A 15233-nucleotide genomic window follows, 5' to 3' on the forward strand; every position below is an offset into this window, starting at 1 on the left:
TCCTCCTCCTCCTCCTCCTCCTCCTCCTCCTCCTCCTCCTCCTCCTCCTCCTCCTCCTTCCTCTCTCCTCTCCCTCTTCCCCTCCCTGAATATAGTGCACTTAAAATATTTAAGCTCTGTAAATATTTTTGTCTTCTCCAGTATTTCAAAAGTAAATAAGATCCCCCTCCCTGACTGGAACAGTTTTCTGATTCAGCTAGTCAAAATTCAGGTTTGCTCTTGGGTTAATTCGGCTTGTAAATTTTTCCCCAATTAATTTGGCGATTTCAAGGCTTGTGGCTCTATTAGGTCATCCCCCCGATCAGTTCGAGAGCGGTTCTTTGTGGCTGGCGGAGCCTGCCACTCCACAGGCAGCCTGAGACAGCCACTTCAGGCAATTAGCTTATCTAATCCCCTGATTGTCTGCGATCTTGGCGGAGTGCTCGCAGCCGCGGCTCACTTCTCCTTGCCGTTTCGACTGACAGGATCATTTATCTGACAATTTAGAGAGCAGCAGCGGCTCGTTAAACTGCTCAGGCAATTAACATAGGAGATTCTGCCTTCCCACCATTTTCAACGGCTGGCTTCAAATTCGCACCTAAATATCACAGGCGCCATTCCCTGCTGGTTTCCCTTCTTGGGGACTGGGGCAAGTACCTTCCCACTCCACTTCCTGGCATTTCTCTTTTATCTTGCTGGCGTTGGATAAGCAGGCTAGTCCTTAAACAGGAATTTTTTCTTTTTGCAACTGCTTTTGGATCATTACATTGGAGTGAAGCCGCAAGTACCATTTCAAACAGCGGGACGTTTTTGACAGGAAAGGATCCATCCAGGCCCTGTATAGCTGGTTCCCCTTGTTGGGGACCAGGGATCCAGAATATTTCTTGCATTCAGCTTTGTTCGGGTATTTTCCCACGTCATAGTAGTTGTGCTTTTAAAGTTGTAGCGACGTTTCGGCAGAATCTCATCTGCCATCATCAGGCTTCTGTATAGTGTTCATCTGTGAGTCAGGCTTTTACAGTGGTTTCAGATTTGAATTTGGGGCAGCCTATTGCTGTGCCAGAATGGTTTTTTCTTCATCCTGATTGGTTGAGAGTCTTGGTCTGTGTTTATTGGTCTTGGAGTTTGCTGTGTTCTGCTTGATTGGTGTTTCTAATATCTTCTGTCTGTTTTTTGGCTCTTTTTGTATCTTGATTGGCTGGCAACATTGTGTTACTTTATTGGAGGCCTTTAGTGCAGCTTGGCTCCGGGTAAATGGACGGCTATCATTTGTTAGGAAGCTAGGTTTCATCTGGGTGCCTGGTTGGGGTGTGTTTGAGCTGGAGGTATCAGGGGGGATCTGTTTGTGCCCAGGTGTTTGCCTGGCTTGTGGTGTGGAGATTTTTTTGTTTGTGAGTGCAGGTTTCCAAATGATTGACAGTCTGGTGGAATCATCTCTTCTGTTCATGCTTTCTGGTCTTTTTTCAATCTCTGTGGCTTCTCTGATGATTCTGTGGCTGGGGTTTTCCATAGTGGCTAGGGTTTTGGTGCCATTGAAGTTGATGCTATGACCTGTGGCTTCCATGTGTTGGACTAGTGAGGAAGTGTGTTCCAGCTTTTTGACTGCATTTTTGTGTTCATCCAGGCGGGTACTTATTCTTCTATTGGTCTGTCCAATGTATGTGGCCAGGCATGATGCACAGGGGACTTCGTATATGCCTTGGTTTTCCAGGTCAATTTTATCTTTGGGGTTTCTGAGGATGGCTGCTATTTTTCTGTCTGTTTTGAAGGCAGTCTTGATGTGGTGTCTGTGTAGTATCTTACTAATTTTGTCTGTAGTGCCTCTTATGTAGGGCAGGACAGCTGTTCCATAGGTCTGTTCATCTTCTGCGTCTCTATTATGTCTCAGTGTGTTTTTGTGGATCAAGCCAGTGATTTTGCTTTTGTGGAAGCCGTTGGCTGTCAGTACTTTGGTCAGGGTGCATAGTTCAGTCTTAATGTGTGTCTTGTCTGCCAGGCGTTTGGTTCTAACAATTAGTGTTTTAGCCACGGAGTTTATCTGTGCTGGGTGGTGGTGGGATTGAGCGTTGAGGTAGCGGTTGGTGTGTGTTTTCTTCTGGTATATGGTGTGTCCTAGTGTGCCATCTGTTTTTTTGTAGATTAGTACATCTAGGAATGGTAGTTTGTTTGTTTCCGTTTCCATGGTGAACTTGATTTTGGGGTGTGTGCTGTTTAGGTGTGTTAGGAAGTTGTTTAGGTTTTCTTTTCCATGGGGCCAAATCACGAATGTGTCATCGATGTATCTTAACCATAGTTTGGGTTTGTGGATGGCATTGGCCAGGGCTCTGGATTCGAATTTTTCCATGAACAGGTTTGCAATGACAGGTGACAGTGGTAATCCCATAGGGGGCTCCTTCAACGTCCGGATAAAGGTACCACACAATGTTCTCCGATCGCTCCGCTGGTGGTCAGAAAACATGATAAACAAGGGGTGTCCTTTCAAGGAACCTTGCAGGGCAACGATCACAACCGATGCCAGCCTGGTAGGATGGGGAGCTCACTTCCAATCCCACACTGCACAGGGAAGTTGGACTATTTCCGAACAATCACAAAGCATCAACCTGTTGGAGCTGCGAGCAGTTCATCTGGCGTTACGCAGTTTTCTACCCCTTTTCCAATCACGCCACGTTCTGGTCTTGACAGACAATATCACAACCAAGGCCCACGTAAACAGACAGGGGGGTACCCACTCCAAACTTCTGATGCTGGAGACGGCCAGGTTGTTCAAGTGGGCCGAGGCCAATCTGTTTTCGCTCAAGGCAGTGCACATAGCAGGGGCCTTAAACACACAAGTGGACTGGCTAAGGCAGGGCCATGATAGATCAGACAGAGTGGCGCCTACACCCGTCTTTCTTCCAGGAAGCAGTGCGGAGGTTTGGGTAACCTGTGATCGATCTATTTGCCTCTCCCCTCAACGCCCAATTGCCCCGGTATATTTCAAGGTACCCGACTCAGGGGGCAGAGGCCGTCAACGCCCTGCGATGTCAGTGGCCTCCCGGACTTCTATATGCGTTTCCTCCACTCCCTGTAATACCCAGGTTGATCCAGAAGTTATTGGAGGAACGAGCGGAACTGATATTGGTCGCCCCTTACTGGCCCAGGCGAACGTGGTTCGCGGACTTACAGGACCTGTTGAGAGAACAACCTTGGAAAATTCCACCGTCGAGGGTTTCCCCCTCGCAAGGGCCAGTACTTCACCCGGACCCACAATGGCTCAGCCTAGCCGTATGGAGGTTGAGCGGAGCTGTTTAAGGACCCAACAGATTTCAGAGGATGCCATTGCCACCATACAAGCATCCAGACGGTCCTCAACAAATTGTATATACGAGGCCACGTGGTCCGCTTTCTGTCACTGGTGCCGGGGGTCTAAGATCGACCCAACCACCCCATCAATAGGACAATTATTGGACTTTTTACAGGAGGGGTTGAGCAAGGGCCTATCTCCAAATACACTTTACGCAGACAGGTGGCGGCCTTAGCCTCGGTGGTATCCTGGGGTGACTTTCGTTCCATAGCGCAACATCCACATATCCGCAGCTTTCTTAAGGATGCTGCAAACTTATGACCTCCTGTAATTCACCGCTATCCCACTTGGGAGCTCAACAAGGTGTTAACCGCACTTACAACTGGTGCGTTCGAGCCTTTAAGAACCGCTAGTCTCAAATTCCTGACATATAAGGTGGTCTTCTTAATTGCAATCACATCAGCAAGGAGGATTTCTGAATTGGTAGCATTGTTGATGAGAAAGGACCTGTGCGTGTTTCATGCGGACAGAGTGGTTCTCAGATTGGATCCATCGTTCACCCCTAAAGTAAATTCAGTCTTCCACAGAGCGCAGGAGTTGGTGCTTCCAAATTTTTGTCTGAAACCATCTCATAGACTGGAGCATCAATGGCATCGACTTGACGTTTGAAGGGCGTTAAGCATCTATCTAGACCGCACGGTGGCATTTCGAAAATCTGAGGCTCTATTCCTATCCTTCAACCCATCCACTTTAGGACACAAGGTGTCATCGATGACCATTGGTAGATGGTTGAAAGCCACCATAGCTAAAAGTTACGAACACCAGTCCATCTCAGTTCCTAAGGGCATTACAGCCCACTCAACAAGGAGTGCAGTAACATCAGCAGCATGGGCCACACGAGCTTCCATAGACGAAATTTGCAGAGCGGCAACTTGGGCTTCACCATCGCCCTTTGTCAGAAATTATAAAATTGATGTCTATGCCTCAGCGGACGCTTCATTTGGCAGAAGAGTCCTGCAGAGGGTCCACAGAGTTTAGGAGCGGATTTCGATCCAGACGGAGTCCCTCCCTAAGTACAGGCGAAGCTTTGGTATGTCCCAGTTCTGGATGCTCTGAACAGCTCATGGGAGAAAGGCATTGGTACTTACCAGATACACCGTTCTCTGTGAGCTGTGAAGAGCATCCAGCCCCACCCATTTCTTTCCATCTGGTGGGGTTCCGTTCCGATCAGGGATCTAGATTAGGTGATGAGTTCCGGACTTTGGCACTCAGTCTTCGCAAAACTGGGGGACGCTGGGGAGGTGTCCTGTGGAGGAGGAGGAGCGTCCCAGAGTTTTAAGCCCAGCCTTTCCAGAAGAGACCTTTTTGTTATATTTTCAGTTATAAGATTGGAGGCAAAAAATGACTTTAAAAATTGGTAGGCCATGATGGAAGATTTTCCTTCTGAAAAATAAGGTAGTATGCTTCAAATGAAAACAGTTTCTATGACAGTTATCTTGGTTTGTATATCACCTTCCTTAGGATCTTGTTTACAAGAATACTACACAACATTTATTCTTAATTTATCAATTACAGCTTGAGTCATTCTTAAGTGGATCCCAATAAAGATACTATGACTGAACCTTTAAACGTATTTCTCTTTATTTTATTCCCTGACAGTCCTGACAATAAGCTAAATATTCTTTTTTCTCTCCACCCATCTACCCTTCCTTTGTTATGTAAAATATGCCAACTTCTTTTTCTTGTTAAAGAAAAAGAAAGAAAACTGTGCTTAAAACAGTCATTACAAGGGTGGTGCTTTTATGTCTTTTGAACCATTGTGAAAAGTTCATTGGTTCCAGCTGCCAAAATCTGTAAGCTACATGGGATCTCCTATAGGAGCCTAAATGATGAATGATTGTGGTATTTAATATTTTTGTATATTTGCCTTTTATTTTAAATTAGCTATTTAAGCAACTTGGAACAGCTGCAATTTAATCACTAGAGCTATAGGAGGCTGCCAACTTGTTTAATTTAATGGGAATTTCTCCCCCCCACCCCCGTCTTTCTGTTAGTGTTCCCATTATAGAGGACAAAAATAAAATAATGATCTCTAGAAAGAGAATGTTATTAGAATTCCACCTGTCACCATTCCTGTGTTTGCTAAATGAATCAATTGGACCTCATAATGATACTTGAATTTTATTTTTTTAATTTATTACGGTCTAGCTCAGGGATGTCAAACTCACGGTGTCACATTGTCGTCATGTGACATATTGCAACTTTCCCCCTTCGCTAAAATGGGGGTGGGCATGACCAGTGTGTGATGCATCTGACCTGTGGGCCCCAAGTTTGACACCCCTAGTCTAATTTATTTCTAGTGAGTTTTTTCCTTTTACTGAAAAAATGATTGTACAATAGTTATGTCATCAAAGCAGGACTTTTTCTTAATGACTGTGTGGATAAATGCCTTGCCATTTTGTTATTCCAGATATGTACATATTGAAAGAGAGACAACATTTATTATTGCATTTTAAGAAGTGGGAAAAGTGGCTGTTGATGATTTAAAATAACATGATTTACATTTTCACAGCAGAAATGTAGCATAAGTGAATGGATTAATCTTCCCTTCTGATTTTAGTCAAGGGTTTTGTCAAGGTTCATGACCACATTCACTGAAAAGGAAAGGATTTGCCTTTTTTGTTCCAATTCATCCTAAGGCATTTGACGGATTTTCACCTGATTTTCTGTACTCATATTTTGTTGAAAGCTGAGTTTCTAAAAAAAAGTTAGTTTTTTTTACTTCTAGTGTATTTTTTTCCTATCAAAGACTGAGAGGAAACATGGTTTTATGAAAAAGTTCAGGCATCCCTGATTAAATTGTATGTTTCAGCAAATCCCTGGGTAAACAGAAACTGACATAAAATTAGGAACAAAGTCTAATATGACAACCTTCCTCAAATTTAAATGCATACTTACTATTTAGGTGCAATTGTTTACATATTCCAAATGAGAAAACAATGAATATGGCAGATATGGAAAACTGGACACCCCTTCCAGTCATTACTTTATTGCACTCCTTTTGGCAGAAATGATAGTTTCCAAATCATTCTGCTTTTGCATTTTAGTATTTTTTTCTCCATTCTTCCCTAGTTTAAAATATTTTAATCTGTCCTTGCATGCATTGCTTGTTTTGAGAACTCCTACAAATTTTGAATATTATTAATATCAAGATGGGGGAATATGAAGACATTCCAAAACATTGATATTTTTTTCCCTTTTATGAATGATAGGGAGGTATGTTCCAAATTCTTGTCTTGAAATATCCAGCCTCTTTTCCTCTTCAGGAACTATTGATTTTTGCCAAAGGAGGTAGTAAAAATCGAAGGAGTGTCAAATCATATTACACTTGCTATAGGTGCTGTTTTTTTTATTTTGAATAGGTAATGACTGTTCATATATAATAGCATGCATTCAGATTTATAGAAAGATGTCACATTTACCTTTGTTCGATGTACAAGTTTTGTCAAATTCTGTTTGCTTACAGTTTCATTGAAATGAAATGAAATTTATTAGGCGTCCCTAAACTTTTGTATACAATTGTATGATAAAAAAAAACTTAAAATGTATTAAACTAAATAATTCAAAACAGTGAAATTTACTATGTTAGTTCAAGATTGCTCAGAAATTTCTATAGAAATTGAATAAGTTAATAAATAAATAAGTACAGGCATTTCATTTTGTTTAGCTTCATATGTATGTACAGTAAAAAATAAACCAATTAGGTAATTTAATTGTCATCTGCAATTTGTTGTTGTGTTATTTTTATTAAAAAGCACCCAGACCTGTGTGGAATGTGAAGCACATCAATAGAGAAATCATTCTAACTCCTCCCCCCGCCAAAATATGCATTTTTAAACACAGACGTCTTCCAGTCTGGATTTTTTCCAGTCTGATTAACTAATGTATATATATTTAGTACATACTGTATTCTACTTGATGGAAAATATAACACAGTGCCTAGAACTGGCTTTTTGACTGTTCTTCTGAAATAAGATGTATTTTATATTCTTTTGTGAACAATAGATTGCAACATTTAACTAAGTGAAAAGCCTTTCAATGTTGACATCATGAATATAGAAAAAGCAAATTCAAGTATTTTCCAAGATGAAATGAAAGTAGGCAAACTATATTTGGGCTGCTAAAATCTGAGTGACCATGATAACAAGAAAATTATTAAGTTTTGGAGTTCAGATATGTGTGTTCTTAGTATTCAGACTGAATAAACAAACCCTTGCTTGTCACATGGAGTGAAATGTCCACAAAATATTTTGATATTGATCTTTTGTAGACTGAGAACCCAATTACCAAGTATGTTCAATAAACCTAGGCTACTTCTGTTTCATGACACCCATCAGTATAGATATGGTATGTCTTATTGAACAAATTATACATTGTTACCTGAAATGGTGATATTTCTAGTTCTTGCTGGCTTATTTTCAGCATCATGCTCTCAGAAAGCAAGTAGATTCTAGGGAATCACTCAGGAATGGGTTATAATGGAATCTAGGGCTACTCCTTAGGGCCTTTAAAAGCAATATTTCATAGTGAGACATATTATTATAAAGGTTACAGCATAGATATAATAAGATCACTATTATTAATTCAGTGAGTAGGTATTGTTAAATTTTTGACAAGCTGAAAAAGAACACTTCATGGAGCCTTATAGAAATCATGTCTTGTGGTTACCTACATAGGCACATATGCCTTTTAATGAAGATTGTTGTAGCTGAATAGGCTATCTTGTAGAAATGCATGATTCTGTTCCACCCTGGCAACCTGTAATAACATGTAGGGAAGATGGAGAGACAATCTTAATGTTTTTGCTTCCAATCAATATTATTTTTACATCCCTAATTAATAAAGCATGACATTCTGACTCATTTAGCTTCTGGACTTCTATCAAGCATTGTAGAAACTGAAATGGAACTTCTAGGGCAGGATTGACAAACTCACATTGGCCAGGCAGCGTCACGTGACATATCAGGACTTTTTTCCCCTTCACTAAACCGAGGGAGTGGGGCCAGCACATGACTCATCTGGCCCACGGGCTGTGAGTTTGATACTCCTGTTCTAGGGCTTCTGATTCAAGATGCTGCTTCTTGGTGTCTCATCCATAAAAGGATGAGTTGAATTTGAATTTGGTTGCTTCTGTTATTTCTATGAAAGACTTTTGAGTAACAGGAAAATGGGAGAACTTTAAGGGACACCATATCATAAAACATTTGAAGACAACAAATAACCACCCATTAATACCATTGATACTGGTTTGTAGACATCGCTGAAGTTCAGCTGATATCTCCAGTCACCTTTTATCACAAATTCAAAAAGATGTATAAAATTCACTCATATTTAAGGCCATGAAACTCATCTTCCAGTTTTTCTTCTGTTTAAAATTATGGATCAAAGAGATGAGGAAATCACATAAGAATTCAAAACTAATTAAAAATGTTTACTTCTGCATAAAAGTTGAAATAGCTACCAGCAATTAAACAAGCAGTTTGGATGGAACAATTGACTAAAATGCTGCTAACTGGGTTGGACTGAGGAGTTTCTGTGGCCACAAAATGATAGTCTGACAATAGTGCTAATTAAACCTGCCCTGAAACTGACAAGGTGGTAATCAAACTATGCAACAAGTGTGACATAATATATTAAACTGTAAATAATATTTCAGTAAAATTCCATGAAGTAAAGTTCCATGAAGTCATATATGTAATAGCTTTTCTAAGAAGTGGCTTTGCCTAGAAATGTAATGAAACTCCTTGAGAAGATGTTCCCAAGATGGTTTACCACCTACTCTAACCCTGAGAATAATAAAGGAAATTGACTACTATGCTGGTTTTTCTTTTGTTAGCCAGAGTTGATGTGGTTGTGGTTTCATATGTGAGCCCAGGACAGTTGTTCCCATTCTCCATAGAGCTTTTGAAAACTCCAGCTTTTGTGTAATTCAATCAGATACCAATATTTCCTGGTCTGCACTTTACTAAGCCATTGTAAGCCACTACACAAGAGGAACTAAAGCCGTAGCATCATATACAAAGTCAGTGTTATTAAATGATCCCTGAAGTAGACCACTTTGAAGAGCAAAACTCCCTCTAGGCAACTTATGAGAAATATATGGATGATAAAAGTTTGGCAATAAAAGCATAATAGAATATTGATAAAACTGATACACATCCATAGTTGAAACTTGCAACATTGTATTAAAATAAGATGGTTATAATTAACAAGCCACTTATTATAGCTTAGAATAGATAAGCACAAAGGCTTCCAGCCAAGTTGAATACCAACACTATAAAATGTTATTTTCCGTAATTCTAAATTTCCACCTTTGGTACCTTTGTTTTTGTTTTAGGAAACCATTATATTCTGAAGGAAGCATGTCCGGTTTAAAAGATTCCATCTAGCTGAAGCCTGGGAGGCTCCCATGTTTAAAAGTTGGCCTTTAACATTTCTGGCAAGAACATTGTTGTCTAGCCCTTTCACTTGGTTCCTGAATTTCCAGAACAATCATGTCCTTGGCAAGGAAACCATTTCTTTTGAGTAAAAGGTTAAGAATGAGTGGAAATTTGATGAAAAGTTAAATGTGTTCCTTGCATATGGTACCATTGCTGGATTTTCCGGGAAGCAGTGTTTTGTCTGGTGGTAAGGATTGAGGGGACGATTTCTAATTCACTTTATGTGTTCATTAAAAGCAGACAGGAACAAAAATGAAAGTTTATATTTCCTTCACTTTGTTTTTGATCACTCTTTGAACCAGTCATCTAAAGATTCTGTAAAATTACTTGTATAGAACCTTTATAGGCTTAATTATTACTTAATTAAATGGAAGCCCATGTTCAGACTTGAGTATGCAGCATGTTCTTACTTGAGTTGCAATTTTTAAAATATTCTTTTCTTTTTTCTTCCAGATAATAATAGGAGAGGCCCTTTCGGTATATCACAACTGTTTGCACTCTAACTCATTTGTGAGAAATAACTACGTTGCTGCTATTTACAAGGCTCTGGGGACATTCCTTTTTGGTGCAGCTGTTAGCCAATCTTTGACAGACATTGCCAAATATTCAATAGGTAGACTGAGACCTCACTTTCTGGACATATGTAAACCAGATTGGCGTAGTTTCAACTGTAGTGCTGGTTACATTGAAAACTTCAAATGCCTTGGAGACAAAGTAAAGGTTAACGAAGGAAGGTAAGCCTGTCAACCTGTGTGCCTGGCCAAGAAAATATTTTATATTTTCTTTTTGATAAAAGTGGGAAATTAACAATTTTGTAAATAGGGTTCACGACATCTCATCATTTGTCTTCCACTAGCATACAGAAGGTATTGTGCATTTTTGCTCTCATTAACAACAAAAACATTCCAGATTTCATTCCATTAACTAGTACTGTACAAAATAATTAGCATATGCAAATTATTTCTAGTTATATATAAGATTCTAGTTATAAAACAACTGAAGCCATGAAAAAAGAAAAGTGGAAAACATTTGCATCTGTGATTTGATAGGCATTATCACTTTGGTCTTTGTTGTTCCCTTTTAATGCATAGGCTTTATGCAGAACTAGACAGAGGTATAACCTAAAGATTAATGTGTTAATTACAGCACATTTCACATTCTTAAGGTTGTTTTTCTGTACAGAATCATTCCTTTTATTTCCTGCTATTCAAGCTGTGAAGTTGTTGGTATGTAGCTGGAGTGGCACCACCCAGACGTAGGAGGAAAGGGATTTTAATTTTTATGGGAATGCCAGGGCTTACAAAAATACAATAAAAAATTAAAGAAACCCACCCAAAAGATCCTTGCAGTTAGGATGGCAATGTGCCATGGATTAGAAAGAACTACCCAGAATTCCATTAAAATCTCAGATTTGTGCTTTTTTGGAATATCACAATCCATTTCCAAAGTCTGAAAGTGAGAGGGAGGGGGAAGGGAGGGGGGAAGGGGAGAGGGAGGGACGGAAGGAAGGAAGGAAGGAACCAAATTACTTGTGGCATGCCCAAACCCATATTAGAATCAAAATTCCTTAAATTTTTAGATTATTGCCTAAAAATACCAGAGGAACAAAATGCTTCTAAATGAATTTATTTATATTACTGCTGAAAGAATATCCATGTTTTAAAAGAAAGTCAGTAAGGAAGGAAGATTGCAGATGAAAGACACTTAAGAATTAAAACATTGCTTTTCCTCTCTAAGCACAATTATAATTGTTGGTGTGAAAACGTAGCTGTATTCCATCCACAGTATACTAAAGATTGTCACTTTTTTTCTGTCTGTTTTGATCACTTTTTTTCTTTTTGAAACAAGCTCTATCATGACTCAATTTTAGTCTCTTTGGGGTCTATATTCTGGTCTCCCATTTTTCTCTTGTTCTCCTCACGTTCAGAAAAACGGCAGCTTCTTTCTCCCTTGTTTATTTTTTCTTTGCAACAAATGCAGACTGTTCATACTGAGTTAAATCAAGATTTCTGTAGGAAACATTAAATCTTACTTCCTAGTTATTCTGATTAAGGAATTTGCTTCTCTCTTCAGTACATTAAAAAGAAAATGATAGGTCATGTTCTTTATTCCAAAAAAGAAGTAAAATTCAGGAATCGTTTTATTAAAAATGTGCTGTGGATCATTGGAGCTTCTTTTGGAGATGAAAAAAATATTTTCATTTTCACTTTATTTAAGTAAGTGATTCGGGAGGCAACAAACAGAAAAAGTGACAGCCTCTTTTAAGGGCTTCTCTTGCACGGTATAAATTGACTAAGAGCCAAAAACGATATCCATCTTCCCCAGAGGGAACTTCTCCCATGATGGATGTTTGGATCTGGGATATCCACCCAGTTTTTCTAACCTGTCTGAATTTCTAACCTCTCTGAATTTAAAAAATAATAATGCTAAGAGCATTTAAAAATTTGGGGAGCTCAGGGTATTTGGACCTTTTTCAGCATACAAGTGATTATGAGTCTTCCAACTCTCGTTTTTTAGCTGAAAAAATGTCCCAACAGCCGGGAGTTTATCCAGAGACTTCTCTTAATACAGGTCGTGAGTCCATATAAGAAAGAGAACCAGTTTGCTGTTGTGGTTTAGTCCTGAACTCGAAACTGACTCCATAAGCAACAAAACAAAGAAGATCCTTTGCCACTGCAAAAGTGCAATCCTTTTCTCCATCGTTTTTTAAAGAAAAAAATAAATCCCTGAAGTTCTCTTGGCAAGATTTCAGAATAGGTTTGCCATTGCTTCCTTTCTAAGGCTGAAAGAGAACAACTGGCCCAAAATCACCCAACTGCTTCTTCCCCAAGGCAGGACTGGAATCCAGGGTCTCACATTTTCTAGCCTGATTTAACCTAGACCAAACTGGCTCTCCAAACTGAACCTACAAAGTTAACAATGGAGCCTTACCTTTGAGGAAGATTGGAGAATCAAAAGAGAACTGCCATTTTGAGAAAGATAAGTTTAGGTGTAAATTAATATCCTTTTATTGATATTGTGGATTGATCTGAATTGAATTGTGTTTTTATGCTCATATATTTTGCTCTATCTGTCTTACGTATGTATTTGCATATGTATTTTCTCCTGGAAAATTAGCTGCAAGTGAAAGCCTTAATCTACATAATACATGGCTTACATTTCTTTGGAACTGAGTAGCATTCCAATATTATTTAACTCTCATGCATCTTGGCCATTCTGCTAGTCATGGGAAGATTTTTACTTTTTTTCTCCTGAGTGACGATGCAGGGAAGAATATCACGCATAGATCTCTAATAATGAAAGGAAAATAATATTCTGATAGAAGAGAGTATCTCTAGCTCAGGGGTGAACTGCAGAGTCCTTGGTGCTCTGTGAGTTTGGCTGTTTGCTTGCAGATGTTTCATCATCCAGATTAGGTAGCATGATGGTGCTCCATGGAAAATAATATATTTTAACCTCATATACTAATGCAGATAAATGAATATTTTGTAATTAGACAGAACCAAATGTGAGGATTTGAAAGCAAATAGTGCTTGAGAATACATGCTTTGCATGCTGAATTTCTCTGTTCCATTTCCTGGTATCTCCACGTATTTATTGATTTAGTGGTGGACATCCAATTTAATAAAAATTTCCAATGTGGCTATAAAAACTGATAGAAGGGATCATTTTCCTGTAACTCTACTGAACACTTGCTCGTTTCCATAGACAATTATGGACTAGGTTTTATTCAATACAAAGCAGCTGCATATGGCCATATGATTGACTTTAAATGAACACTTTGAAAAAGTTGACTGCAAATTCTGTAAATGATTCTTAAAATATAAATATTTTACATTTCTCTACAAAATGCATCCCGGGGTGCTTTACAAAGTGATTAAAGCAACTACCTCAATATTGTAGTGATGTGACCTTCTATGCACTGTGTGACTAATATGAACAATGGCTCCTGGCAATACAGGTCATGGGACTAAGCTACAATGCAGAAATCCAGTGATTATACTACCTTTAAAACAGGTTCAAAAACTGGAAAGATGAGAAACATTCAGAGGAGAGTTGTCCTTTGGCTGTGTGTACAGCATGCATTGTTTTGATATTATTCTAATTAAGCAACTAATTACTGCAGTACAGTATGAGATAATTTGAGGATTTAAGGAAGAAAGCAAGAAATTAACAAAGGGTCTTGATTCATAAAATAATCCTGCTATTAATGAAGTCTACAGAAATCCATTGGTGTTATTCATATATCCAGTCTAGATAACTTCCACAAAGATGCTTTAGATCAGTGTTTTTCAGACTTGACAACTTTAAAATTTGTGGATTTCAACTCTGAGAATTAACCAGCCAGCATGCTTTAGAAGATATTCTCCCCTTAATAAATACAATATAACATAGATATCATTCTTTATCCATTGTATAAAATAAAATATGCTATAAGGCAGTAGTTTTACAATATAAAATGGCTATAACATGATGCCTTTCAAGATTGTGGTAGTTCCTAAAAAATATGTGTATAGAGTGTGTTACTTTTGCAAAAGAATTGGAAAAAAATGATTCTTTGCTTGTGGCTGAGCCTTCCCTCAATGCTAACTACTAGATGCTGTGATATTCATAAAGTCACAATTATATGTTTAATTACTGAATACAGAAGAAAGAAATATCCTGGCTTATTTCATTGAAGTTCAGTAGTTGCTGATTGTAGCATGAACATGTGGCATGCTTGCAAGAATAAAACTGGCAAAATACCTTGATTTTGTTGATGTTACTCATTATCCCTTCTGATGCCCTACTATGACTAAGAATTCATCAATTTTGTCTTGCTGAAAAAAAATCCTTTAAAGCATGAAGCACTTTGTATATGAGATAGCAGCTTTTTGAAACAGGTGCGGGAATATCTAAGGCTGGTGTTGGCAATCTTTGAACTTCTGATGTCCAGACAAATAAAATAGGATTCTCATTCAAACATTGATAATTGTATTCATCATTGACTTGACTATTTGGGTTCATAAGATATCTGGAGGTATATGCATACTTTTATAAACAAACGTGTATGTATACACACATACATACACATAAGATTACTGTATGCTTTATCTTGTTGCTGTAAATAAAATATACGATCAGATATTCTTTTAGCTCTTAAACCTAAAGCTAAAGACATCAGAAGTTGCACCTAAGGATACTCTGGAATATTTTTCTACTGTAATCTAAAGATTACTGTGTTGTCTCAACTGTAATAAAGTTTTCATGAGGAAAAAGGAGCCTCCCTCAACCGTATGGCTGGACAGCTTGGAAATGTTGAGGACTGTAAACCAAGGCATCTAGAGATTGCCAGAAGTAAGGAATTCTCAGCCAGGTAATTTCATCAGAAACTGGAATACTTGCTCACTGGGCTCAGAACCCAAAGAGCCATAAAATTAAATAGTATAAAATTAATATAGTATCTGATATACTATATTTCGGTTATTACC

At 38.6% G+C, this 15233-nt stretch overlaps 1 protein-coding gene across 2 annotated transcripts in view; it reads left to right on the forward strand.

Annotated features, from left to right (window-relative positions):
* PLPP1 (phospholipid phosphatase 1) overlaps positions 1-15233 on the forward strand; it is an 82946-nt gene that overhangs the window by 27565 nt on the left and 40148 nt on the right. For both annotated transcript variants that reach the window (XM_026670488.2, XM_026670489.2), the window contains exon 3: positions 10216-10496. In XM_026670488.2, the coding sequence (XP_026526273.1) occupies positions 10216-10496 (281 nt within the window). The remainder of the gene's footprint in view (positions 1-10215; positions 10497-15233) is intronic.

The sequence above is a fragment of the Notechis scutatus genome, chromosome 2, assembly GCF_049901735.1.
Source record: "Notechis scutatus isolate UNSWTSFEM ecotype Mainland chromosome 2, rNotScu1.2, whole genome shotgun sequence".
Classification (NCBI taxonomy): domain Eukaryota; kingdom Metazoa; phylum Chordata; class Lepidosauria; order Squamata; family Elapidae; genus Notechis; species Notechis scutatus.